Here is a 27944-nt window from a genome sequence, read left to right as displayed (position 1 = left end):
ACTAGAAAGCATACCTATCCACACAATAGTATTCCAATAGCACCTGATCGAGAGAGCGGGCTCAACTCTCTGATCAGGGCTATGGCTGAGAATTAGAGATCACATAAAATTATGGTAAGCTGAAATTCACATTAATTCATAAAAGGAATTACAAAATTGAGTTCTGTTGTTCCACGCAAAAGAATACTTATCGTTCTTCTCAGTTGTTCCTTACTTATACATCCATCATTATATGAATAACATTTAACAAACCCAAAACTCACAGTGATCTTGTCTATAAAAAAATATACAATAATTTCTCAAATAGAAATAGAATAAAATGATAGAAATCATAGTTGGTTTTTCCAGTTATTCAACAATTGATCGGTTAATGGTTCAGTACTTAAATACCGTTGCCAGTCCGCAGTCAACAACATGATGTTTGGTTTTGTTTCGCTAAAAAACGTCCGATATAAATTTGCAAGTGATTTTGTCAGCAAATCATCCAAGCATCGTTCCCTTATGGCTACAGCTTCATTAATTAACAATTCAAGAAGACATTCCAATATAATATACCTTTTCATTGATTGAGATATAATCGACCTCATAAGAGTTATAAAATAGATAAAAAGGAATAGGTGAAAGTAGGTAAAAATGGGTAATTTCATCGACTAACAATATATATCAACCTAGAAAACATTTTCCAAAGGGTAGTTTACATAGGTTCTTTATTGATTCATAAACTGTTGTGGATATTCCACTAGACAGTTCATCACACAGATCTGATAAAAATATATTTATGATAAGAAATTCTACATTATTACAATTTTACTAGATTTCTGGATCTGTATATTTACTGTTACTATTTCATGCATTGGAATTTAAACTTATGAAGAAAATAGAGAACAATGAAATAAAATCTCACAAACACATTTGACACAAGATATGCTCCGGGAAAACCTTTTGGGAAAAACACCCAGCAGGAAGGTGAGGTCACTTTGGTCTCTTTCTCTGAATAGAAATATGGTTGTGAGTACAAAGAAGTATGGCATGTGTGTTGGGCATGGAATCCCCCCAAGGCAGGTTTTGGGGCTTAAAGCCCAAGTTTTGACTGAATCATTTTGTAAAATCTCTGCGAATTACGTGCGTGGGGCGCGAAATCATAATAGAGTCACTAGGTTGTTTGCCCTAGTTTTTGTAATGTAATGTCGGCTGGATAGACCTACCCATGGGCCGCGGACCATGGGATTGTATAAATAGAGCGAGGCTCTAAGTGTATAAGATAACTAATAGAGAAGATAGAATAGAAGGGCATGAGAAGTCTAAGCGATTGAGAAGTAGCGTAAAGTGTGTTTTTGGGTTGTAGAGTAGGGAAAGGCTCTGCAGCCGAGTGTGCAGAGGCCTAGTAGTCCACAGCTGAGTGCGCAAGGCAGGTCGAGTCTGTAACTGTTGGAAGAATCAACAAAGAGAAATTTTACCATACTTCTGTGCATCTTTTCCTGTTTTAATATATGATTGGGAATAATTTGTAAGTATACTGTTTATATGATGCAAAAACTTATTTGAATGTTTTGTATAAATAATTATAACATAAGAAATCCAAGTATGCGAAGGTAATTAACTAGTATAGGAAGATAAGTAAGATCGCAGGTAATAGCACAGAGCGTGGCTCTAGCAACGCGGAAGTTCCATAATCCCTGGTTAGGGCTGCGCGAAGGCAGTGTATCAGGGCGTAAGGGATAGGGAAGTGCGCGGAGTAACCTGCATGCAGGGGCAAACATTGGGACTGGTTGAACCTCTCAGACATCTCAAGGGTGCGGAAACCTGGTTCTAGCACCCTCCCATACTAATTCGGGTGAGACCTCAATCTGCGCTCCGCGGACTGTTGCCGAAAGGGCCAGTAGTAATGGGATTTGTTTAGCTAATTAAATACGAACTTGTGTTAGGCCCCAACAAGCCAACAAATGGTTCTATTGTCGGGACCGGGATCTGCATAGAGATGTCTGATGTCGTATCACTAGAATCTGACAAAGAAAGGAATTGAAGATTGGTTGGATAGGAAGATTCATGAGTTCGCGGCACAAGAAAATAGGAATTCATGACTATCGAAGGAAGAGTGGTTAGACTACTACTTATATATAGAGATCCACGAAATTTTCTTTGCATCCTTCCCCACTGATTTGTACGAGTGGATTGCGAAGCTAGCAAATAGCCAAGGAAGGTGTAAACTTGACAAACCAATTGTGTGGACTGTAGAATTGATGTGCAGACTGGAAGCATCGAAAGATAAGATCACGCGCACTTTCGATCACTGGCTTGATCAAATCATAGGAGGATTCATCACCGAATTTGCGGTAGATACTTCAATCAATTATAGTGAGGCAAAACGACGCTTCCTCAAGGGACCACGAGGTAAGTACGTTAAATCTTTGAACACTTGGATTAAAATGCTACTGTGTGAAAAACAGGTTATGCGAATAAATTGATGTTTGGGGCTACGCGAAGTGGGAGAAGCTATAGAAACAAAGATAGCACAGAACTAGAGACTATCCCCTTGATTTCACATCCGCGAGGGGGCGAAGAAGAGCTCGCGAAGTTCTAGCCAAGAAGTGTGATCAATCTGATAAGACAGAGAATTCCGCACATACCACCCCCACTCACACCACCGCCAGTTTCACCGTCTTCACCCTTCTCTTTGCCCATACCACCTCCACCACCATTGCGAAGTAGTATGGCAAGTGCGATAAAGCTACTAGTGTTCAAGGGAGTAGGGAATGAAGATCTGGACCAGTTTTTGTTCGTGATAAAAGTTGTATGGGAAGCACAGGGAGTCACAGATGATAATATAAAGAAGGCAATGTTGATCATGCTCTACAGGATCACACGCTCACATGGTACATTAAGCATTCCAATGAAAATCTGAATGCGGGGATCGGGGATATCCAAGTTTCGCTAAACAAAGAATTTAACAGGCAAAATTCAGAGGCATAGTCGATCATTAGATTCAAGGAAATCGCAATGTTACCAGGCGAAACCCCGTGGGAGTTGGATCAAAGATTGAAGTGCACAATTCGCGAAGCAAACATGAAATTAACTGATGGGAAACACCGCGAATGGTTCGTAGCATCGTTAACGCCACATCTACGGAACACACTGTTGCAATAGAGGCTAACCACTTTGGCTGAGGCCTTGGAGGTTACGATGAGATTTCATAAGACCCTGGTACAAGATCCCAACCTGGGAGTTCAGCAGATTACGCGCAGTTGAAAAACTTGTGCCTTGAGATGCAGAGTTTGAAACAAGACAGGACAGCTCGCCCATAGGTGCGCGATGAGGTATGGTGTGTAAAGTGCAAGGGTTAGGGACATGACAAGGACCATTTCCCGGTGTTCACGAATTACCTCTCGGGAGGAGGACTAATTCCATTGAGACCAGAGGCAGAAGCAGACTGAGCACGACGCCTAAATTATGGTGACAGATTTGTTAGATAGGGGGAAAGCATGCTACAGATAACTGCCATCTATTAAAGAAGTATATGCAGAATTCTCAACAGTTGTTTTATAATTTCTGTAGGTCAGTGGGACATGATGAGTGCACCTTTAGAAGTTATGAGTTGATGATGTATCAAACTACTACCTACAGAGTTCAGGCTGAAACACGACCCCTCGATCAAAACACACAAATGGCGCGCACCAAATTTCAGGGGTGCAGACAAGGCCGAGGTGGAGGGGGGACCAGGAAGAGGTCGTGGACAGTTGATATGTTACAATTTCGGAGGGCCAGGGCATTATGCCCATGATTGTACGAATCCAACGCGACCATCATGCTTGTATTGTACGTTGTTTGATCATGAGACAGAGGATTGTCCCACACTGATAGCGAGGTTGCGTGATAAAGGAGCACTCCAACCTCCCCCGACTCAGAACTTGCAAATGATGAGGTCTGAGCTACGCGAGGAAGACCCTAATGTAAATATTGTGCTCCGGAGTGGAATTACGACAGGGGATGACAAAGGCAAACAACCCGAAGAAAGTACCTGGGTTCATAAGGCTCCAACGAAGGAACCAGAATTTGATTTGCAGCGCACTAAGGAGACCTTCATGGAAGCTAAGAGGAGCTTTTTTGATGCCTCCACTTCAGGAAGTAAAGATAGACTGGAGACGGAAATGGACCCATCAATGATCACTACGTTCTTGGGGACATTCATGAAGCTGTTGCGCGATAGCAAGGCTGTAAAGGGGTTGCAAGAACTCATAACTAGATGCACTGGGACCACACCAGGAGAACCATGTGTAGTTTGGAAGCTCGGGAAGCATGCGATGTGAACATGAAGGGAGATGAGATTGACCACGTAGATTGGGGAATATAAGATGGACCAAGTGATTCTGGATCTAGGATCGAACGCGAATGTGCTACCAAAGCAGACATGGGAGTGCATGGGCAGGCCTGCGCTGCAATGGTCTCCTATCCAAATGCGAATGGCGAACCATCAAAAGATCCTAACAATGGGGAGATTGCAGGGAATCATAGTAGATATCAAAGGGGCAAGCACGCTAGCATATTTCGAAGTGATAGAGATTGTTGATGACAGCAATCCCTACCATGCGCTATTGGGAATAGAATGGGCCACTAACATGAATGGAGTGATAAATTTGAAGAAGCGCAAGATGATCTTTGAGAAAACGTCACTGTGTGTAGTGGTACCTTTAGACCCTGCAAAAGGATCGCTCTACACGGAGCCAGTGTGCGACTATGACATCGACGATGATCTGACTACATCTACAAAATAACCACGTGAGAGCAAGATTGGGTAAATCCAACTACGGATGGCTGAATCTCATGGGAGCACGAAAGTTCCTGCACATAAGATTCTGAAGAGGAGATAGAACGATGGAAAAACCGATTACACGAGGTAACCATGCTCAACTGTAACATGATGACGAGGTCGCTACGCTGCATAGCAACAGAGGTAAGAGATCTGCCTATGTATGATGGGTTAAGTGAGGTGGATGAATTCCTCAACAAGTTTGAAAGAGAAGTGTCGGAACAACAGCGTTTCGACGCTTTGAAATGGGTACTTCGCGCTACGCCCGCAAGATGGTGGGGTACACACCAAAGAATTTTTGAGGACTGGCATGAATGCAGAAGGATGATGCACATGCAGTTTGGGAGGCCTCCGATGCGATTAACAGATAAGATTGTTGGATGAACCGGTGCGTGCACCAACCTATCCATATGGATACAGGCATATGGTACGAAACTTGCACGAGTGCACATTGTCCTTGTAGTAGGAGACACGATTAGTAAGCAGGTGTGGGTAAGGCAATGGCGTGAACGACCCCTCCGATTGGGACCAGGGAGTATGGAAAGACCAAGTGTGTAGAAGGATATCCATGCATAATCCTTTAACAAAGTACGTGAAACACTAAACAAGGTCCACAATACGAATCAAACTGACTTGGACCTACACGTACGAATGGTTCTATGGGCTTATAGGACTGTGTGCAAGAACCTGACGGCGTAGGCACCACTAGGGCTGGAGTATAAGGAAAACACTGTAAGCCCTATAGTACATGAAAAGCTTAGACTGCTCATGATAACACTGGTGGATATGACGGTTCGTGGAACCTTGGAAGAAGAAATCCAACAGGGAAATTCTAGGCTCCAAGAACTTGAAGAAGAAAGGGTACGATTAAGGAAGAAAAGCGCTCTCGTAGACGTGGAAGTTAAGAAGCTGGAGGATGAAATAAGGGAAGATTTCCTTGATAAAAGGACCAGGGCAATAAAACAGGGTGTGCAATGACCAATTTGAGGACTATTGCCACGAATTGATCAGTCTGATGCCTTGGCTTGGACCGCATATCACTAAGCGAATTAACCAGGGTGGTGCACTGCAGATGATAAGGTACGCGATGCCGCCAGTAATGGTACAAGGTGGGTATTTCCCAGGAAGAATGATGGATGACTAGAGGAAACCATATATGGGTGGCATGACCACCTGACTAGCCCGAGGGAAGTACAGACTTAGCACTCCATGTAGTTGAAAGGAAGCATGGGACTATAAACTATTCTACCTAGGAGCTGCGTGTAGAAGCAACGAGTCACAAGGTTTGCGTCCGCGCATGGGGGGTTGCGCTAACGCGTGGGTTGGCCAAAATGTGACCGTTGAAGTCACTATTCACAATGTGATGCTCGACTTGAGATCAAATGGAGTGAGCGATAGGCATTTAAGACGCGATTTATGGGCAAGATTTGGGAAAATCTGCCGCCAAGGGAGCATTAATGAACTGAATTTGGGGGGAGCGGTCGAATTCAAATTAAAAAAGAACTATAAATTACAAAGGGCTGCCTAACAAACAACACTTGGTCATTTGTGAATTGAGCTATTAAGCAGAGCCTTGTTTGTTTTGTGCCGAGCCTTGTTTGTTTTGTGCCGAGCATTGATTGAGCCCCCGAGTTCGCAAGTGATAGATTTCTAGACAGACACAATGGCAGCAACTGAGGAAATTATGGAAATAACCGCAATGACCGCCGAAGAGGCCGCACAGGCCCTGACTGTGGGGGATGCTCCGAAAGGCCCCTGGATTGTGGCAGAAATCCCAAAAACACCGCACATGCCAAGACCCAAGAAGGACAAACAAGCTATGTTTCTCGTGTGTGTGTCCCCACGGAACCCACTGCACACCAAGCTATCAATGGAGGACAAGGGGAAAGTTATCACCATAGGGACTGATGAAGACGAAGAAGACCTGTAGGACCTAATTATCGAAGAGGACGAGGACAAAGGCATGGAGGAGAAAACTGAGCCTACGCACCCCCCGACAAAGCTGCCCGCCTATGTCCCCCCACAGAAAGGGAAGGCTAAAGTGCCCAAGGACCTTTACGAGATCAAGAGCTTTCTCCAGACCCCGCTCCTCCCACACAACATTATTTTTTAGGGCATGCACCTAGGATGGGTGCTGAGCTTAAAATTTGAAGATTGGGACCTCGCTGACCACGAGAAGTTCTCTCACCTTGAGACCTCGCACCTCATGAAGCCCAAGCAGAACACCGTGGTGGGGGTTACAAAATTAGAGTTACAAAAGTGGTTGCGCGGAGTGGAAAAGTCTGGGCTACTTAAACTCCTCTGGGTGCTGCATTTCCACTGCGCCCCAATAACCATTTTTGTCATTAGGCAACTGCTCTACCTGGTGCATGATGGGTGTTTGTGGCTGGAGGAGCCCATCCCCATCACGAAAGACTTGATTCATCGCATTTCCAGGATTCCATGCAAGGGGGAGGACCCCGCCGACATCTCAGAAGGGAAGAGCAGTGACTTGGCCATCATGGAGGCCATGAAGAAGAAGTACAAGCTAACAAAGAAGAAAATGGGCTACGCCATACCCAGCATCAATGATAAAGTAGTGAGAGTGGCGACCCAAATACTGGCTGGTAAGGTTATGCGCAAGTGCCACACGGACGAGGTACCTGCGCTAGTGGTAACACTTGCTGAACAGTGCGTGGAGGGGGTCCAATTCAACTGGTCCGAGTTCCTCTGCAAGGAATTCTTGGAGAATTGCCGTGAAGCTCAAGAATAGGGCAAAACATTCCACTATGCATGGCTTCTGCTGTCCATAGTGCTCGTGGTAGGGGAATTATGAGAAGATAGTTAATTCCCCACAATTGACAGGGATCTATCAGAGGCCACGAAGTATGCTTCGCTCTGGGCCACAAAGGATGCCAATAAGATCTGCGACAGTGAAATATTCTGGGTGTTCATGGAGATCAACCTTAGAATGGGGATCAACCATAAGCCGCGGTTGTCGCCCACTGTCTACAACAGCTTGCAAAGTTTCACAGAATTTAAAGCAGACATCCATAGCATATACATCAGAGAGTGCAAGGACTCGGCCAAACAATGGAGAAAGCTACCCTTTGTAGCCACAGACAATGTCATATTTAACGTCCTGGAGACATGGTCGCTAGGGTGGTGCGCCCCAGACATCGCAGAGATAGAGACGTCGGTATCACAAAGAAAGAAAGAAGAGGCCAAACTATGCATCACACAGTTGGAAGAAAAGAGAAGGAAGGAGGCAATGGCAGTAGAAGTGCAAGCGGCATCGGACGCTGCACAAATAGCAACTGAACAGGAAAAGGCCACAATAGCAACAACAGTGCAGGAGGTAGCCACAAAGACGTGTGAAATCTAAACATCGCCTTCGCATGGGCAGGAAGCAGAGGAAGAAGAGGAAGGCGCAGACCCACAAACCCAACACCCAATCGAGTGGACAGGGTTACGCAAAAAGGTCAAGGCATCGAAGTTATCTATTGACCCGATCACCCTAACCGAGGGTGATTTGCACAACATCGGTGACATAGTGTGCAATGTCACCTTCGAGGCCCTCTAAAATTTTATGCAGGAGAATAAGATTGGGTTGGGGGCCCTCAGAGCGCAGCTGCAGGAGTTGCAGGTGTGCCCTCCCCAGGCTAGTACCCTTTCGATCAGCCTCACAGTCAGGACAATGACGGCAGAACAGATGTTGCGCGCTCGGGTGACGAATACCGTCGTGCTGCCAAAAGGGGCACTAGTGACCACAAATGAGACCGATATGCCTACGGTTAGCACGTTGATGGGTCTCGACATCAACATGGCTACACTCTCATGGGAGACCTTATAAGTTCTGCAGGATGAGATAATTACAGAACTATGGGCTAGGCAGAGTCGCGCACTGTAAGTCCTCAATGAGTGGAAAATCAATATGGAACAGTTGAGTTTGCAGCGTGACAACGTGGTGTCACAAAATCGATAGCTGGTACAGGTAATAGATGAAGCTTGTCAAAGTGTCTTAGAGCTAGTCATCCCAATGGACATACCAACAGAGGCGCGCATCCACAGGTTAGCAGCAAGGGTGGGTGAGGCACGGGAGAAAATGACAAAGGTTCAGCTGGAGCTGAACCTTTATATCACCGCGCTGGAGTTAAAGGCGCAGCCATCCACCGCTCCGGAAGTCAGAGAACAACGCACTAGCATTATTACAGCGGGATTGGACGAGATTAGCAATGCAGTGCGAGACTGCACCAGCATGTTGGAAGAGTCATTTGAGGTCCTCACAAATCTGCAGGAGGACCCCAACATCTAGTGCTTAGAGATAGAGGTGCGAGAACTCCAACAACAGTATGACAACATCAAAGGAACTGCGCAAACGGTGGCCCTCACTCAGAGGCTCGTGCGGATGCAACAAGACAAAGTGCTGAAAGAACAGGGGGACACAACACAACACAAGGAAGCAGTCCTGAAGGCATGCGTTTAGCCTTGGATCAACGAGGCCTTGACCATCATAACAGAAATTAAAGGAAAGATTTCACAAATGTAGGGGATACAGGCATAGATGGAGAGAAGCACGTCTAACACTGCGGTCTCGGAACAATGCATGCAGCAGATCCAGCAGGCAGTAACTTATTCTGCTGCCGACCTTGCAGCAGTTCGAGCAGAGTTGGAGGGACTCCACGCCGATAGAGTGTCTCGAGGGCGAGTCATGATGTTTGTGTTGGGGGCCTGTTGGGCATGGAATCCCCCAAGGCAGGTTTTGGGGCTTAAAGCCCGAGTTTTGACTTAATCATTTTGTAAAATCTCCACGAAAATCATAATAGAGTCATAGGGTTGTCCGCCCTAGTTTTTGTAATGTAATGTCGGCTGGATAGACCTAGGATTGTATAAATAGAGCAAGGCTCTAAGTGTATAAGATAACTAATAGAGAAGATAGAATAGAAGGGAATGAGAAGTCTAAGCGATTGAGAAGCAGTGTAAAGTTTGTTTTTGGGTCGTAGAGTAGAGAAAGTATCTGCAGCTGAGTGCGCAAGGAAAGTCGAGTCTGTAACCATTGGAAGAATCAATAAAGAGAAAGTTTACCATATTTTTGTGCATCTTTTCCTGTTTTAATATATGATTGGGTATAATTTACAAGTATATTGTTTATATGCTGCGCGAACTTATTTGAAAGTTTTGTGTAACTAATTATAACATAAGACATCCAAGTACGCGAAGGTAATTAGTTGGTATAGGAAGATAAGTAAGATCACAGGTAATAGCACAGAGCGTGGCTCTAGCAGTGCAGAAGTTCCATAATCCCTGGTTAGGGTTGCGCGAAGGCAGTGTATTAGGGCTTAGGGACAGGGAAGTGCATGGAGTAACCTGAGTGTAGGGACAAACAGTGGGACCAGTTGAACCTCTCAGACATCTCAAGGGTGCGGAAACCTGGTTCTAGCACCCTCCCATACTACTTCGGGTGAGACCTTAGTCCGCGCTCCGCGCTCCAGGGACTGTTGCCGAAAGGGCCAGTAGTAACGGGATTTGTTTGGCTAATTAACTCCGAACCTGGGTCAGGCTCCAACAAGCCAACAATGTGGCCCATGGGCTTCTACAGTACACAAATCCTCTCTGTGTGCTCTACCTCCTATCCATATTGGTTATTTTTTTCTCAACTATGGAACAGATACACTCAAAAGAAATGGAATCCCTTTTCCTCCTAGTAGCCCAGTTATAATACAACTCGATCTAGTCTACTAGCAGTTAGGTTTTACTACCTCAACTCTTAACTAGAGTTATAATATAAACTCTTCTAGAGTCTTCTACATCATAATCATGTGGCTAGCCCATTTTTCATGAATAATGGGGGCTGATGTGACATCCTCTCAAATTATGGTGGTGAAAATAGGAAGGTCAACTTTTGAGTGGCATAACTTTCACATACAAACTTTGATTGACGTGATTCTTGCGCCATAGGAAAGGTTTCTATGTGTAGAATAGGAAAAAAAATGTGTGGCGTTAAAGCGGTAAATTTTTACCCTCAAAAACGTCATTTGATGCCTCAAAATTCTCCCATAAGGTTCTAGACCATTTTTTCCCAAATCGGGTCTCACTAGTAAAAATTGTCGCGTGAACTAATTCCTCCACTTTTTCCAATCTGAAAGCCTCAATACGGATGGAAAACAATATAATGATCCAAAGGAGATCATGTATAAGTGTCAATTATAATACTTTACTTTCACTAGAATATATATATATATATATATAATTTGTTTTTAAGTTTGTATTTTTATATTTTGGATTAAGACAAAAATTGAAACAAATTGTATTTTTAGCATAGTGAAATTGTAGTGGAAACATATTGGAAAGGACACTAAAAGTGGGGGGGGGGGGGGGGGGGGGGGGGGAATATTGTATATATATATATATATATATAAACACATGGAATTCATATGCATTGTATCGTTATTGTATTCTTGCAAAAGATAAGAGTGAAGGCTCTTTGTGATGTGCATTTTGTTTTTTTAATAGAATAATGGTTAGATTGCATAGAGAGTACATTATGATGTGTATGATGTCTACAAGAAGGGATAATATTAGGATATAAGCTTGGCAGTGTTTATGGTCAATCCCTATGGTCTAAGAGATAAGAGAAAATGTGTTGAAGACACAATTATTTATAATTGATGTATTCTTCAAGTGCATTAGGAAGTTCTCATTATCTACATTTTCTTTCAACTGAGTCAGCCATAATCCCTAATTCCTCTTATGTGGTCAACAATTAACACCTCTTACAAGATCCAAGGCATAATTTCATTTGTGGGTCTTTGTTATCATGGATGATGGTGATCATGGGGTATTTCCCTTATGAAGTTCAAGACAATGCCTTGAAACCTCTACAAGACTTGGTAGGAAATGCATATGCACGTGCCAAGTCCCTTAATTTGCATACACATTTCAATATTAAGTATATTTTACTCCTTGCCTGTCAATTCACACATCTACAACACCCTTGATTGTGTACACCAATAGATTTTATGCACACATAGACACATTCAAAACACCCTTGACTATGTGCACCAATACATGTTTTACTGGGAAAATTTAGGGGCTAATATTCGCAGGTGGGCTAATTGTCCATGCTTTTTTGTAAAAAAGATATTTGCAAATTTACTTTTTTTTCCTTCTAAAAATGACTTGCCCAAATTTTATCGTACAAAATTATTTTACCTTAAAATTCGCCAAAATTCTTTATAAACTAATATAAAATCGTTATAAACGTAAATGTTTTTACAAAAATATCACCAAACATTTCACAATTTGCATATTACGGACTAGTAAGATTTGTCAATGTTTCTAAATTTTAAGATTAACTTACATCCTTAAAATGTTCCTTGATGTTATATATATATATATATATATATATATATATATATATATATATATATATATATATATATATAAACTTTCCCTCACTACATATATAAAGCATTTTCTACAAAAGAAAAATGTATTAAGTATGGAACTTTGACAACATAATATAACGTGGATGAAATAATGAGATTTTATGTCTATTCGTTGAATTTTATTCATACTATTGAAGTATTATTGGGTGACTTAATATAAGTAATAATGAGATAATTTATTCTATAAAATAATACAATTTTCTAAAATTTAACATGAATTATTATCTATCAAAATTATTTTGATATGTAAAATTATGGTTATTGTGTGCATCATCTCACATGTGCCAAAAAATACATATTCCCTGTATTTGACTCCTCTAACCAAACTACCCTTTGTTCATAATTCCTCTCATAGGTTTAAGGGATAGTGCCCCTAGCATCCTGCTGTCACCAATGATGACAGGGTCAAGTGAAGCTCTCTCACACGATTTGGGATTACACCCTAAAGCCTTTACAACATTTGGTACATATAACACTATGCACGCCAAGTCTCATAGTTCATGTGCTCACCTAAGTAACCCATGCACCCACTACAACATTCTATGTCAAACAAGGTATCCACACCTTCAATACCCTTGGTTGTGTGCACCCACTTTTTTGCCTTCACATGAGGGTCAACAAAATTAACATAAAAATTAAGTTGAGTGATTTTCTATTTTTTTGTACTTTTATTTTCATTTCCAATGTATTAGAAATTTTTTCATGGTCATATTATACATCTTTGCAATACAAAATTGTCAAAATTTCGATTATAGACTTCTCACAAAAGTAAGATTGTTTCATTCTAAATACTTTAGCCTAGCCTCTTCTAAAACTTCTATTTTGTATATGCTAAGTATATTTACCAACAAATTATTGTAAAAGAACTAAAAATCAACAAAACATAAATAAATAACATTGAGAAATTATTAAAGCATGCCCCTTGGGGTAGTTTCTATTGGCTTCTACCCATTTATATTCATTGTTGTGCTTGCTCCCTTGACCTTGATTTCCTTTCTTGAGGGTTATGTTGTTTGTTCAATGTCCTCTTTGAATTCTTTAGAGACCATAGGGGTGAGTCCAATCACCATTTGAGTTGAGGGTGAAGGAGCTCCTTTCTTAAGAGGGATACCCAAGTATGCCAATATCTTGTCAACTCTAGTGCTAATAGATCACAAACATTCTTGTAGTTTGAAATGTGTTTGCTAATGTAAGTGAATAAAGACCTTGACTTTTGTCATGGCTCTGTTATTCTCTTGATGATTTCTTAACCAATTCTCTTGCCAACCATCTTCACCTTGCTAGCATCTCTTAGACAAAATCCTTAAAACTTCCTTGGTTTCATCTATTTCCTTCTTACATCCCTTGAGCCCTCTTGTAACTTGGACTAGGTTGCAGGGTGGACAACAATTATGAATTTAGTTATAGTGTGCCATAATATTCTAGGGTCTGTGAGTAAGGGAGATAAGGACGATCCTTAGATCATTAATTTCCTTTGGCCTAAATAATGCCAAGTCTCAACTTCTCACCAAAACGAAGGTTCACTTCTAACAAATAGCATGCCATCTCACTTGTATAAGGTGCCTTCATTCCTACAAACGTTTGGCTTTGAATATGCACCTTTTTGTTTTTTGATTGTCACACCTAATAAAACTCTATTCTTGCAAAGTCTTTGGCTATGTGGAAGGATCTTTGAATAACTTTGGCTAGCTTTGTGTTTCTTGGATTAATTTGGATTTAGAGGGCTTTAATAGTGATGGAAGAGTACCTCACTATTATTGTAATTGTGATGCTTCTGTATTTTAACATACAATGATCTTCATACAATGAAATGTTTTTTGCTTCATTGTTAGTCGTAATTCCTAGACTCTAAGTAAATTTTACTTCTTTTGTACTTAAAAATCATAAATGATCCTCTTTACATATCACCCCTAATTAATTAAATTATAGTACACAATTTTAATTTAAAATATTTTAAATTTGATAACTATTTTTTTTAAAGTACATTAAGCTAAATACAAATATCTAAGTAAATTAAATTAAATATATTTTGAAAAATATCTTATATGTGATTAAAGGTATATTTTGTGATTGTTGATATATTTTGCAGTGTATGGAATATGTCGTTATCATGTTTTGTTCCGATAAAGCATTTTTAAAGGCAATATAAAAGTTAAAGTAGTTTTTTTTAGACAAATATTTTAAGGGAAAAATTCTAAAGAGTTAAAAATCAAGTAGTGTTTATTATTATTATTATTATAAATTTAAGTATAATATTAATGTAATATTTGTTTTAGGTTGTTTGTTTAATTTTTTAAAATAATTTTTACATTCGATATGAGGATATTGGACTATTATTTTGTTTTTAAAGCGAGTATAAATTTTTGGTATTGTTTTTTTTTCAGCAAGAAAAAAACTATATAGTTGATATGAATTCATATAAAAACATAAATGTACAGCTATGTTGAGTGTTAATTAAAATATATTATTTTAATTTGAGTTATTTAATAGATTAAAAAAATGTTTTTATTAAAATAATTTGTTATTCAATTTTTTTTTTTTCGAAGGTGGCAAAACCTATCAAACTCAGGTGTCAAACCAACAGTGAGGACAGCCATCTCTGGCTGCTATCCGCGAATGTCGGTTTGACTCATCACCGTTATCAAGGAAAACCACGCCACCTGTAATAACCCGCTGGTGGAATTTGTTATTCAAATTATATTAATAATATTTTTAATTAGTTTAGATTTTTGGGAAAAAAAATATATTATATTGGTGAAAATGCATTTTTAATATAGTGAAATTGCTAGTAGAAAAGCATGTTTAAAAGAAATACTAAAAAGAAAAAAATAACTCTTGAAAAAGACATTTTAGTTTGCCATGGCCTATATTATCCATAAACATTGTGAAAGATCCCAATATAGTAAAAATGTTGTATTTCAATTTTAAACATTGTAATGTATTGTTAAATATTTTGACTAGCTCAAAATAAAATAAAAATTAAATTAAATTAAATTTAAAAAACAATAATAAAAAAATATAAAACTAATAATATATTTATAATTAATATTTAAACCACTTTAAATTCATCTTAACTCCAAATTTACTTAGCCTTGGGAGGGGTCAAATTTCTAAATCCCTTCCTACACGAACCACTATACACACTAAACCCCTTCTAACACATTTTAACCGAATAGGTATTTCGTTACACCTCAAATACTTTTCTATTATATTATTAAAAAAAACTAAATAGAGGATTACTTATTTTTAAATACAAATGATCTATATATATTAATTAAAAATACACTTTTTAAGGGCAACCAATTATCTAATTTTTAAGTACGGCATATGAATGGCAATTTTAAGGTCGAAGAAAACATTATTTAACTTCGGTATCCATTTATTTATTCGTTTCCAGCACGGGGTAACTTTTAACGACCGTCTACGGCTTTTAACGTGGTGACTCGTGATTCGTGACTATTTTGAGTGCTGTCCTCCAATGTTTTAGTTCTCTCTTGATGAGGTGTCCTTCAAATTTTTTACTTTTTAGCGGGCCCGCTGTCCATGTGGTTACTACTCCCCTGGACACTTGTGCATCGAAAGCTTTTACCCTCTTAAGAGTCTGTCTATTTCTTTTTGACCCGAGATGCTCTTGGCCACTCGGAAAACGCGCGTTCAGACAAAAGCAAAAGCGAGGAGTAAAGGGTTGGAGCAGGGGTTAAATTTGACGGCTGACCCTATTCGTCAAGAAATTTTTTTATGACGTTTTTATTTTTAAACTGTCCATCATATGACTTTTAAAATTTATTTGTACAAGTTTCATCTAATTTCAAATTGTACTCATAATTGTTCAAATTTTTCATTTTTTGTTATTTTGTTATAGAGTAGGCATATAACTGGACATTTAATGCCTATGACAGGCTGGTTAGCCCTTGCCCATTTGCGTAACTTACCAAAATAAAAAATAGAATTATTATGCATTGCTGGCCTTCTTTGACATACACATGTCGGGCTGCGGGCATGATGCGGCTTACGTTTCCAGAAAACATCTTAGAAATGGCGTATCGATAAGTATATTCCAGGTTGGCAAGACACCGAAGAAACTGCATTTAAAGACTTCACTAAAGAACAATAATTATTAATGATCTCTGAAAGAGTCGAACCCTAGACCGGACGTCAGGTGCTACACTTTGCTCCTCGTCTCACCCCACACCCAGCAGCCTGGGTGATGATCTTCAAAAGTTCAAACCCGAGCATGCATGGTCGACTGGCGAATTGAATCTACTTCTTAAATATTATTGCATTTCACCGAGTTTTCAAAGCCGTGGAGCCCTGGGAACTATTACAGAGTCAACGGGTTCCCTGCCGATCCTCCCCAAGTTACAGAGATGGTAATATCTGGTTGGAACCCTGAAACCAAATTTGATGCCATTGAAAATCCCCAACACTCTTACTAGTCATAAACCAAGGCCAGATATATTGATGTTAAAATTGAGGAAAGGGTTAACACCGGAATTGTTGGGAGGAATTTTTTTAATTGTGGATTTTTCTGCCCTGTTTCCAACTTGTGAGGCGCGGAAGGCTTAATTTCAAAATTGTTGGGAGGATAGTTCAGAGGATTACCCTAATTTAAAGTGAAACTAAAGGATGAGAAATGAGGGCCACAAGAAGCGGGAATGGTCATTTATTTTCATTTCTACGAAATTTGTTGCTCTGGGCTGATATGGGTTTTGTTTTAGATTTATAGAGTTCTGTCTTAGATTGATTTTTCTGCTTATAATCATAAATTTACGAAAAAATACACTATGATTATTTTACATGCAATGTAAACTAGTATACAGAATTTACAGATTCATCTGGGTGTTGTCTGAGATTGATTTTTCTACCGATAATACTAAATTCACTGAGAATACACTACAAATTTACATCCAATCAAATCTAGTATACAAAATTTATACACAGTCAGATTCATTTATTCCCTTCTTATCATTATTATCCGAATTAAAGTGGAAAAAGATGTCTGAGAAAAAAATGTATACATACCTATAAAATGAGACGATCCATTTTTATTCTCTGCAAATTCTTCACAGCTCCTTTTTCTTCTGCAGCCTGGCAGATAAGCCATAACCAACCAACACAATAACGGCCTCCTGTGTTCCATAATTTAATATTAGAATTCAATGACATTTGCAACTTATATCAAATTGTTAGAACAGGGATAAAAACACTAAAAAAAATGTGAAAATAATCATACCATCGTGCCCTGCCTCCACCGTCAGTGTTTCTTTGTCTCTCTCAGGGTTCACAGAAACAGGGTTCATGTGCATAGAAATGAGACAAATCACATATTGAATACATCAATCACAGAACAATACCCACAAAAACAAACATTCAACTCCAGCATAATTAACACTCGATATGATGATGTTTCCTCCACCTGCAAGCAAAGCCCATTACCCATTACTCAAAAGGATCTTTGCGTATCCATCGGAGAACTATGAACAATCGATGTAAGGAGATGACAACTCAAAATCGATTCAATCACGGGATAATAGCTGCAGTTGAAAATGAAACTCGCGCGGGAAACCAATTCAGATTCCAAATTCAAATCGCTGAACGAGGACGCGGGACCGCGGGTTCACGATTCGTGTGGGGAATAACAACGACCAGGGGTATGACATAAGGTTAAATATATATATAAAAGAAATTTATAAAAAAAAAATGTAAACTTTTAATTTTTAAACCTGCCAGTCAATATGACGGTTTTGGAAATTAATGGCAAGTTGCCCATGACGTGGGAATTTAAAACTCAAACGTATTTTACGGGTAAAAAAGAGAAATACGGGCATACGGGCGTCAAATTTAACCCCTGGTTTGGAGTGTATTGCTATGTTTCCTATTGCAATTGCGCTAAGAAACCCCAAGCTTGTTAGGGTATTCCGACACATAGGAAATAGTTAAGTTCAACTTGGTCTAGTATAAAGTTAGGTATAGAGTTAGGTAAAGTGTGTTTCTTTACCGTTGTACATTTTGTAACTTACAATCCGACGGTCACGATATGTAGTGATCCGACGGTTCACTCTCTCCTCAGTATTACCGACACTTGATCCGTGGCTTGACACCCGATTGGTCAATGAGTTCTATTTAAAGCGCATGGAGGGTCATTGTTCGGGTAATCCGTGCATGAGAGAAGCTTATGTAAATTTTCATTCTTTGATTAATAAATTGCCTGTAGTACCCACGTTGGGACAGGCCGTGGACTGTTTCCCTCTTTGAGGGTTTTAACCACGTCAAAAATACTGGTGTATTGATCTGTGATCTGGTTGTGAGCGGTGTCCTTTTGGTATTCTTTCTGAGGAACTTACCCTGTAAATTCCTACATGGTATCAGAGCTATTTGAGGGCCGCGTCCGTTGGTGATCCAAATCTGAAGCCGATATAACTGCATGCGGCTGTCGTTTCCTAGATCTGCTGTTTCTGACTGCTTTCGGGCCGAGAGGACTGCTCTGTTGCGTTCGGAGCATCTGTTCCAGTGAGGAACCCCTTTCGTTTCATGCGAAAAGGTTTCCGGTAGCCCTAGCTGCGTCATTTTTCAGATCGGGAGGTATACAGTGTTTTTGCAGTTTACTGTTATTTTCTCTCTGCTTATTTCGGTTTCGGTTTATTTAGCCTTTTTTTTTTAACCGGATCTATACCTTTCATTTCTGCGTATGCTCTTTGCCCTGCGACTCTGTGCGATCTGGGCAAATCAGAAACAGAAAGGAAGGATTTTTCTCATGCGTATGCTCTTTTCCCTGCACCTTAGTGTGATCTCGGAAAATCAGAAACATTGAGAAAAATATTTAGTTTTTCGGCTAAAGCTAACCTTGAGCCGCAAGGTTCATTTTTTTTTTAAAATATCTAGTTTTTTTGCTAAAGCTAACTTCGAGTCGCAAGGTTCGTTTTTCTTTGCATATTCGTATTGGGTTTTGTGTTTTGTGTTTTGTGTTTTGTGTTTTGTAGGGAAAAAGAGTTTTCTCAAGGCAAGCACGCAAACCAAAGCCCCCCCCCTCTCTCTCTCTCTCTCAAATTTTTTGTATAGATCAATTGGTTCAAAGCTATTTTAAGAGAGTAGAGGTCTTGGGTTCAAGTCTCCATTTTGTGGGGGCGGATTTTTTTCATTCCCGCACATTCGCGCACTTTGCCGGCAACTTCAACAAATTTTTTTCAAAAAGCCATAACTTCTTCATCCGGAAGCCTTTTTCAGAGCCGTTTTTTTTAAAACAGCCTAATTTTTCGAGATCTATCCATTGGAACACTTACTTTCAGCATCTTCAGCTTCAGTTTTTTTTTTTTTAAATGGAAAGTCCATGCCAAGTCATTCTTGACAGCACTAACTACTTCCAATGGGTAGCCTACATGGAAGATTTACTTAGAAGTAAAGGTCTCTACAGAATAGCCACAGACCAAGAGAAGAAACCAAAAGATGAAGACAAGGCTGCAAAATGGGAAAATAGACAAGATCAAGCACGTGGTTTGATAGGGATGTCTATTTCTCCTGATCTTAGATTCCATATTGCAGAACTTGAGACTCCTCATGAAGCATTGGAAAAAATCGCTAAAGTTTTTGGGATTAAAAATGAAATTAGAGCCCATCAACTTGAAAATGAGTTGCTTACTTTGGATCCTAATAATTTTTCTTGCATTGAAGATTTCTTGTCCAAATTCAAGACCCTTAGATATCTCTTGGAAGGTGTTAAGGTTAAGAAAGAAGATGGTAACCTTATTTATTCCATCCTTACTAAGTTGGGACCAGCCTACTCTGTATTTGTTTCCACTTTCCATTCTACAAGGGAAGCTTTCATTTGTCAAGGAAAAGACTACAAGGCCCCTTCCTTTGACTCCTTTTGTGATTCCTTAATAAGAGAACAAGAAAAACTCTTACACCTTGGTCTTCTTAATCTTGGAAACTCTTCCAAGAAAGCGTTAGCCGCCCAGCAGCAACCAAATTCAAAGAATCCTAAGAAGTCATATCCTAAAAAGAATGGTCCTAAACCAAACAAGGGTCCTAAGCAAACTCAGCCTCAAAATGAAAGATCATTTCAGCAAAATGATAAGACCAATAAAAACAAATGGAAGAAGACTGATAGACATTGTAACTTTTGTAATCGAGATGGCCACTTAGAATCTAAATGCTTTAAGAAGATGGAAGCCTTGGAAGCCGCAATGAAGAAACATAACATCCATGTGGAGCCTACTTCAACTTCAACTTCCGGAATGGCACTTTCTGCATGTCGTTGTCAATCATCTCAGTCTGGTTATGCATTAAATGTATCTTCTTCTTCTCATTCTCATGAGTGGCTCATTGATTCTGGAGCCTCTTATCACATGGCCAAAAACCAAGCCATGTTTTCTTCTTTAAATGATTGTAACACCAAAAATATATATGTTGGTGATGATAGATCTCTTAATGTTGTAGGGACTGGAACTGTTCATCTAGACAATGGTCAGTTTAATGATGTATTATGTGTTCCAACCTTATCCTGCAACCTTCTATCTGTATATCAGATAACTCATTCAGGTGAAGGTAAAATTGTTGAATTTTCACCTCATGATGTTGTAATCAAGGATCTAAGAGATCCTAAACAGATTCTAGCTACTGGTATTGCTGATGATTCCACAAGGTTGTATAAGTTTCACAACTTTGGGTCATCAAATCTTCCCTCAGTATTTGTTGCTCATAATGATGAAGTGAGCAAACTTTGGCATGAGCGATTTGGTCACTTAAACTATCGCTCCCTTCAGCATCTATGTAAAGAAAATATGGTGACAGGTCTTCCTATGGTATCTTGCAGAGATGGTGTTTGTTCCGGATGTGTACTCGGAAAACATCATCGGGACAGTTTTGACAAACGTGCCTCTTGGCACGCCTCAGCCCCTTTACAGCTTGTGCACAGTGATTTATGTGGTCCTCTTCCTGTTGCTTCATTCTCTGGCTGCAAGTATTTCTTAACTTTCATTGATGATTTCTCCAGACGCACTTGGGTATACTTCTTAAAACTCAAGAGCGAAGTATTTAACACATTTTTGGCCTTCAAAGCCTTTGTTGAAAAACAATCTGGACATCAAATTCTTAAGCTAAGAACTGATAATGGTGGAGAATATGTTAAAAACACATTCATCAACTTTTGCACCGAAAATGGAATTCAAATGCAACATACTGTTCCATACACTCCACAACAAAATGGTGTAGCTGAAAGGAAAAATCGCACCTTAAAGGAAATGGCTAATTGTATGCTGCAATCTAAAGGACTCAGTCTTAGTTTTTGGGCCGAAGCAATTAATTGTGCAAATTATATAATCAATCGCACTCCTACTAAGGTTCTAAAGAATATCACTCCAGAAGAAGCTTGGAGTTCCATTAAACCAGATGTAAGTCACTTTCGTGTTTTTGGAAGTGAAGCATGGGCCCATATTCCAGATGAAAAGCATAAAGCTTTAGAACCTAAGAGTGAGAAATGTACTTTTGTTGGATATTCTGAAGATGTAAAAGGTTATAGACTTATTCCATTTAAGTCCAAAAATGTTATCATTAGAAGAGATGTAAAATTTGATGAAAATAAATCGGCCTGCGAGCCTAGTCCGGCGGATGTGCCACCTCTTCCTATCTCTTCTACTTTTGAAAACATTTCTTCTTCAGATGATGAAAGTGAGGATGATAATCCTCCCCCACCTTCTCAGGATCCTCAACTTCCAAGATGGGTCCGTGCTACTCGGGATGCAGCAGGTGATCTTGCCGGTGATCCTACAGATCAGCGACGTACACGTTCTCAGTTTGAAAGAGCCTCTTCTTTACTGGCTCAAGCTCCAGTAAATCATGATCCTGACACTTTTGCAGAAGCTTCAGGCCATCCACATTGGGAAGCAGCTATGAATGAAGAATATCATTCATTGTTGACAAATGATACATGGGATCTTGTTCCTCTACCAAAGGGACGCAAACTTGTTAGATGTAAATGGGTTTACAGAACCAAGTATGGACCAGATGGGAAAGTTGATAAACATAAAGCTCGTCTTGTTGCTAAGGGCTTTTCACAGGTTGAAGGCATTGACTACACTGAACCTTCTCCCCTGTTGCCAAAATGAACTCTATCCGCCTTGTTCTTTCCCTTGCTGCCTCTTTAAAATGGGAAGTCCATCAGATGGATGTTAAATCTGCCTTCTTGCATGGGGACTTGCAGGAAGAAATCTATATGGAACAACCCATTGGCTTCATACAAACAGACTCCAGCCTTGTTTGTCGACTTAAGAAATCCCTTTATGGTCTCAAGCAAGCTCCTCGGGCTTGGTATGCCAAAATGGATAGCTTTCTTTTAGAATCTGGCTTTTCTAGGTGTCATTCTGACAATACTGTCTACACCAAGAAAGTGGGCAAACTCTCTTATCATCCTTGTTCTTTATGTTGATGATCTTATCTTACTGGTAGTGATCCCAACCTTATAAACCATGTGAAGTCTAGCCTTAAAAGAAATTTGAAATGACAGACTTAGGACACTTACACTATTTTCTCGGTCTTCAAGTCTTGCAATCCAAGGAGGGTATTTCCCTTTCCCAGTCCAAGTATGCTTGTGATATTCTTCGTCATTTTCACATGGAAGACTGTAAGCCAGCCCCTTCTCCCTTTCAGTCTGGAGTCAAACTTTCAGTCTCTTGTACTTCTCCTGAAGTTGATGCTACCTTATACCGTCAACTTGTAGGAAAACTCTTGTATTTAACCCATACTCGTCCTGATCTTTCCTTTGTTGTTGGCCTTGTTGCTCGTTTTATGCAAAACCCCCGTGAAAGTCATTGGAAAGCAGCTAAAAGAATACTTCGTTATGTTCGAGGTACAGTACAGTTTGGGATTCATTACAGTGCCAAAGCAGCTCCTCTATTAGTTGGTTTCACTGATTCTGATTGGGCTGGTGACCCTGATGATCGGAAGTCTACTGCCGGTTATGTCTTCACTCTTGGTTCAGGACCTATTACATGGGCTTGTAAGAAACAGGCTGCCATTTCTCTTTCGTCAGCAGAAGCAGAGTATCGTGGTGCCGTGGAAGCTAGTAAGGAAGCCTTGTGGCTTCGTCAGATCCTATCAGAGTTTGGCTTTGAGCAGCAGCATCCAACCACACTTTGGTGTGATAATCAAAGTGCCATTCAGCTATGCAAAGATCCAGTCCAGCATCAGCGCAGTAAACACATTGAACTACACATGCACTTCATCAAAAAGCTCATTCATGACCATGTTCTTGAAGTGCAATATTGTTCAACAGATGATCAAGTTGCAGACATCTTCACAAAGGCTCTCACAGAGGCGAAGTTCACTAAACTTCGATATATGCTTGGAGTTCAGGAAGTTGTCACTAAGGGGGGATAGGCTCTAGTGCCTCCTTCCTTCTCCTATTGTGTCATATTTGTAAATCCTTCAATCCTATCCCAAGTTGTTCTTAAGGGGGGATGTTAGGATATTCCGACACATAGGAAATAGTTAAGTTCAACTTGGTCTAGTATAGAGTTAGGTATAGAGTTAGGTAAAGTGTGTTTCTTTACCGTTGTACATTTTGTAACTTACAATCCGACGGTCACGATATGTAGTGATCCGACGGTTCACTCTCTCCTCGGTATTACCGACACTTGATCCGTGGCTTGACACCCGATTGGTCCATGAGTTCTATTTAAAGCGCATGGAGGGTCATTGTTCGGGTAATCCGTGCATGAGAGAAGCTTATGTAAATTTTCATTCTTTGATTAATAAATTGCCTGTAGTACCCACGTTGGGACAGGCCGTGGACTGTTTCCCTCTTTGAGGGTTTTAACCACATCAAAAATACTGGTGTATTGATCTGTGATCTGGTTGTGAGCGATGTCCTTTTGGTATTCTTTCTGAGGAACTTACCCTGTAAATTCCTACAAAGCTCATCGGCTTCATTTCAGTCACAGACTGAGTCATACTCATCGCCAGCCTTCACATCTCTCCCATTTCTGTTTCTATTTTCCAAATTGTAAATGGCTGCATCCACCTCCACCCCCGTTAATCCTAACAGCACCAGCAATTCCTCCTTTGATGTCTTTATAAATTACAGGGGTCCCGATGTCAAAAACACCTTTGCCAGTCATCTGTACCATCGGCTTACTTCATTTGGATTGAAGGTCTTTCTGGATCGAGAGGAATTGCAGCAAGGAGAGTATTTTAACTCTCAAATAGAAGGGGCTATTCGAACAGCCTCTGTGCAAGTGGCCATATTTTCTGCCAGATACGCTGAATCAACCTGGTGTCTAAATGAACTCTTAACGATGTTGGAGTCACAGGGTACGATAATTCCAGTGTTCTACCATGTGAAGCCTAGTGAACTTCGTTGGACGAAGGGAAAAGATGGAGTGTATGCTCGAGACCTGCAGAAACTTGAAGAGAAGACGACTGATGATCCTCAATCTAGTGAAAAGAAGCCGAGACACGACTCAGCCACTATTGCACAGTGGAGAAAAGCTCTTTCTACTGTTTCTCAAATAAGCGGTTTCGAGGTAGAGTCGTTTAACAGGTAAGCATCCAGATATCCCTCTCCGTAAATTGGTATTAGCTTAAGTTGTACATAGATCTGTGTTAAGTGCGAAGCCAAATTCACGCAGCATTTTACATTTTTCTAGATCAGATTTTTCTAAATCTCCACACCGCCATTAGTTTCCACAATGCCATTAGTTTTTAGATCTAGATCTTAACACCCCACCACCATTAGTTTTTAGATCATTCCAGATCTCCATCCAGATATGCCTCTCCGTAAATTGGTATTAGATCAGATCTTTCTAGATCTCCACACCGCCATTAGTTTCTAGATCTAGATATTAACACCGCACCGCCATTAGTTTTTAGATCATTCCAGATCTCCATCCAGATATCCCTCTCCAGAAATTGGTATTAGCTTAAGTTGTACATAGATCTGTGTTAAGTGTGAAGCCAAATTCACGTAGGATTCTAGATCCTTCTAGATCTCCACACCACCATTAGTTTTTAGATCTAGATCTTAACACCGCACCGCCATTAGTTTTTAGATTTCTAGATCTCCTTGTGAATCACATATAGGGATTCTAGATCCTTATTCTGCCTCTATAAATTCGTAATTTCTCTAGCCAAAGCAAGCAAGCCAGCCAAGGCCCAAGCCTCTTATGTAATGCTAAGGTATTAGCTTAAGTTGTACATAGATCTGTGTTAAGTGTGAAGCCAAATTCACGCAGGATTCTAGATCCTTCAGATCTTTCTAGATCTCCAGATCGCCATTAGTTTCTAAATCTAGATCTTAACACCGCACCACCATTAGTTTTTAGATCATTTCAGATCTCCATTTGAATCACATACAAGGATTCTAGATCCTTCTTCTGCCTCTATAAATTTGTAATTTCTCTGGCCAATGCAAGCAAGCCAGCCAAGGCCCAAGCCTGTTATGTAATGCTAAGTGATTTTTATTCTCCAGTGATTGTTTTATCTATTCTGTTGTTTCCAACTGAGTAATCTTGTTGTTCTTTATTTGTTTGTCTCTGTGAATTATTCTTTGCTATTGCCGTCTATGAGTAAAAATCTGTTGTGTGTGATGTATGCTCTGATCTAACAATTTGCACGTGTGTTTCTCATTAGTTATTTCTATTTTCTTGTGAATAACCAGTGACGAGGGGGCCTTGCTCGAAAAGGTGGTTGAGCGCGTGATGAGAAAGATTAAGAGAACACCATTGAATGTAGCCAAGTATCCAACAGGTTTGGATGTAAAGGTGACAGATTTTGAAAATAAAGTGTTATCTCTGCATCAACATGGTGAAAGAAAACCTCAGGTCGTAGGGATTGTTGGGTTGGGTGGTGTTGGAAAGACAACCCTGGCCAAAGAACTCTTCAATAGGAAGAGTTTACATTACACCAGATCTTGCTTTTTAGATGATGTAAGAGAAAATGTAAGGAAAGGTTTTTTAACCATGTTGCAGAACAAACTTCTTAGTAGCTTGATTGGTTCAGGTCTGGAAGTAGGTAATGAGGATGAAGGCATAGAAATGCTTAAAAAGCATCTCTCCTCTCACCAGATTTTATTAATTTTAGATGATGTAGATACCGTGGATCAGGTTGATGCACTTGTGCCAAATCGAACTTGTATCCACCCAAATAGCTTAATATTAATTACAACTCGAGATACGGATGTTCTCACAGGATCAGGAATAGAAGAATCATCAATTTATAAGCAGAAGGGGCTTAATAAACAACACTCTCTAGTGCTCTTCTGCTATCATGCCTTGGGCTAGCCCTATCCACACCCACAGTTTAAAGATTTGGCCGACAAGTTCGCAAATGCCTGTGATGGGTTGCCGTTATCTCTAAAAGTATTCGGGGCGCTTCTGGCTGGAAAGGACGAGAGGTCTTATTGGGAAAAGCAATTGAAGAAACTTGAAAATATACTTCCCAAAAATATAGAAGAAAGGCTTCGCATTAGTTACGATGCCTTGGATGAAGTGGAAAAACAAATCTTTTTAGACGTAGCTTGCTTTTTCAATGGAGAAGATAGGGATACAGCCATCACAATATGGAACATGTCAGATTGGGATGGCTGCTTGGGGTTGCGAAATCTACAAAACAAATGCGTGGTCGAAGTAGTGGAAGATAACCGTCCGAATGCACGGATGATTGCACGGATGTTCGGGAGGGAAAGTTCGACCCTGCCGTACGTTTTATTTCGTAGGCGTCACCCGAACATATATAGGCCTTACGTGATGCATTACCTGAACCTACATAGGCATTACCTGATACATATGCATGACCACCTGAGAGACATGGGAAGACATATTGCCTTGTCTTCGTTGCCGCGTCGACTTTGGCATTGGAACCAGAGTGCCGTTGATAATTTGCTGCACCAATCATCTGTGGGTAGTCAATCTCATTTAGTCTTTTATATTTTATTCAGGAAGTTCTTCATTATTTTGCAAGAATAAACATTCATTTAATAAATATCAATTTTTTGATAATGGACAGAAAATAATCGTGCGGGGAATTAGAATGGTTGAAAGGGATTATCTTCGCAATGAAGAATTTGAGGGTATTCAGATGAGGAGGTTACAACTGGTTGACACTGAAGGTTCTCTATTGGAACGCATTTTGAAGAGGGTAAAGTCACCAAATTTCACATGGCTCCGCTGGAAAGATTGTCCATACTCTTGCCTCCCTACCTGGGTTCCAATGAAGAACTTAAGGGTTCTTAATGTGTCTGGGGACAAATTAGAAACATTGTGGCAACAGGAATCACAGGTAAATTGAAATTTGTTGTCTAAACATGTGTAGTGTTTAGTGGCTATTATCACCATAATGTCTTCGAAAGGTTTTGTAGATGAGAATCATGATAGATTAATATATAAATATCTTTCTTTTAATTGAAACACGTAAAAATTTAGCATGCTCTTTTGCAGTTTCCTGTATATTTGGAGGAGTTGCTAGTGGATGGATGTATGCAGTTGAAGAGCATACCGGGGTTGGCCCAGCTGAGAAAGCTTCGTCGATTAGATGTTAGTGGGTGCTATAGGTTAGAACAGCTGTCAGGTCTGCAAACATTGGCATTTTTGGAGGAGTTGCGCGCAGCGGGATGTACGGAGTTGAAGATCTTACCGGGGTCAGAGAAGCTGACAAGGCTTCGAAAGTTAGACGTTAGTCGTTGCTCTGAGCTTGAAGTGCTTCCAAATATGGAAACAATGTCA

The 27944-nt window shown here is 40.1% G+C and overlaps 2 protein-coding genes across 2 annotated transcripts in view; both read left to right on the top strand.

Annotated features, from left to right (window-relative positions):
- Positions 1–27944, top strand: part of LOC149213278 (disease resistance protein Roq1-like) — a 206425-nt gene that overhangs the window by 165476 nt on the left and 13005 nt on the right. The gene's annotated exons all lie outside the window — the stretch shown is intronic.
- Positions 24146–26762, top strand: LOC149213279 (disease resistance protein Roq1-like). The gene is made up of 2 exons (XM_089390741.1): positions 24146–24766; positions 25883–26762. The coding sequence occupies exons 1-2, from the start codon at positions 24234–24236 to the stop codon at positions 26502–26504; spliced, it is 1155 nt and encodes a 384-aa protein (XP_089246867.1). The 5' UTR covers positions 24146–24233; the 3' UTR covers positions 26505–26762.

This window comes from Pinus tabuliformis, chromosome 1_1 (genome assembly GCF_031772625.1).
Source record: "Pinus tabuliformis cultivar Carrire ecotype Pingquan chromosome 1_1, CPIR1, whole genome shotgun sequence".
Lineage (NCBI taxonomy): Eukaryota > Viridiplantae > Streptophyta > Pinopsida > Pinales > Pinaceae > Pinus > Pinus tabuliformis.
This window is presented reverse-complemented; position numbering and strand designations above follow the sequence as displayed.

Bases quoted from the DNA above. Each gene is read 5' to 3' on its own strand.
- LOC149213279 (XM_089390741.1), top strand. From the start codon at position 24,234: ATGGCTGCATCCACCTCCACCCCCGTTAATCCTAACAGCACCAGCAAT. The intron at 24,767-25,882 runs GTAAGCATCCAG...GTGAATAACCAG, and splicing joins GAGGTAGAGTCGTTTAACAG to TGACGAGGGGGCCTTGCTCG.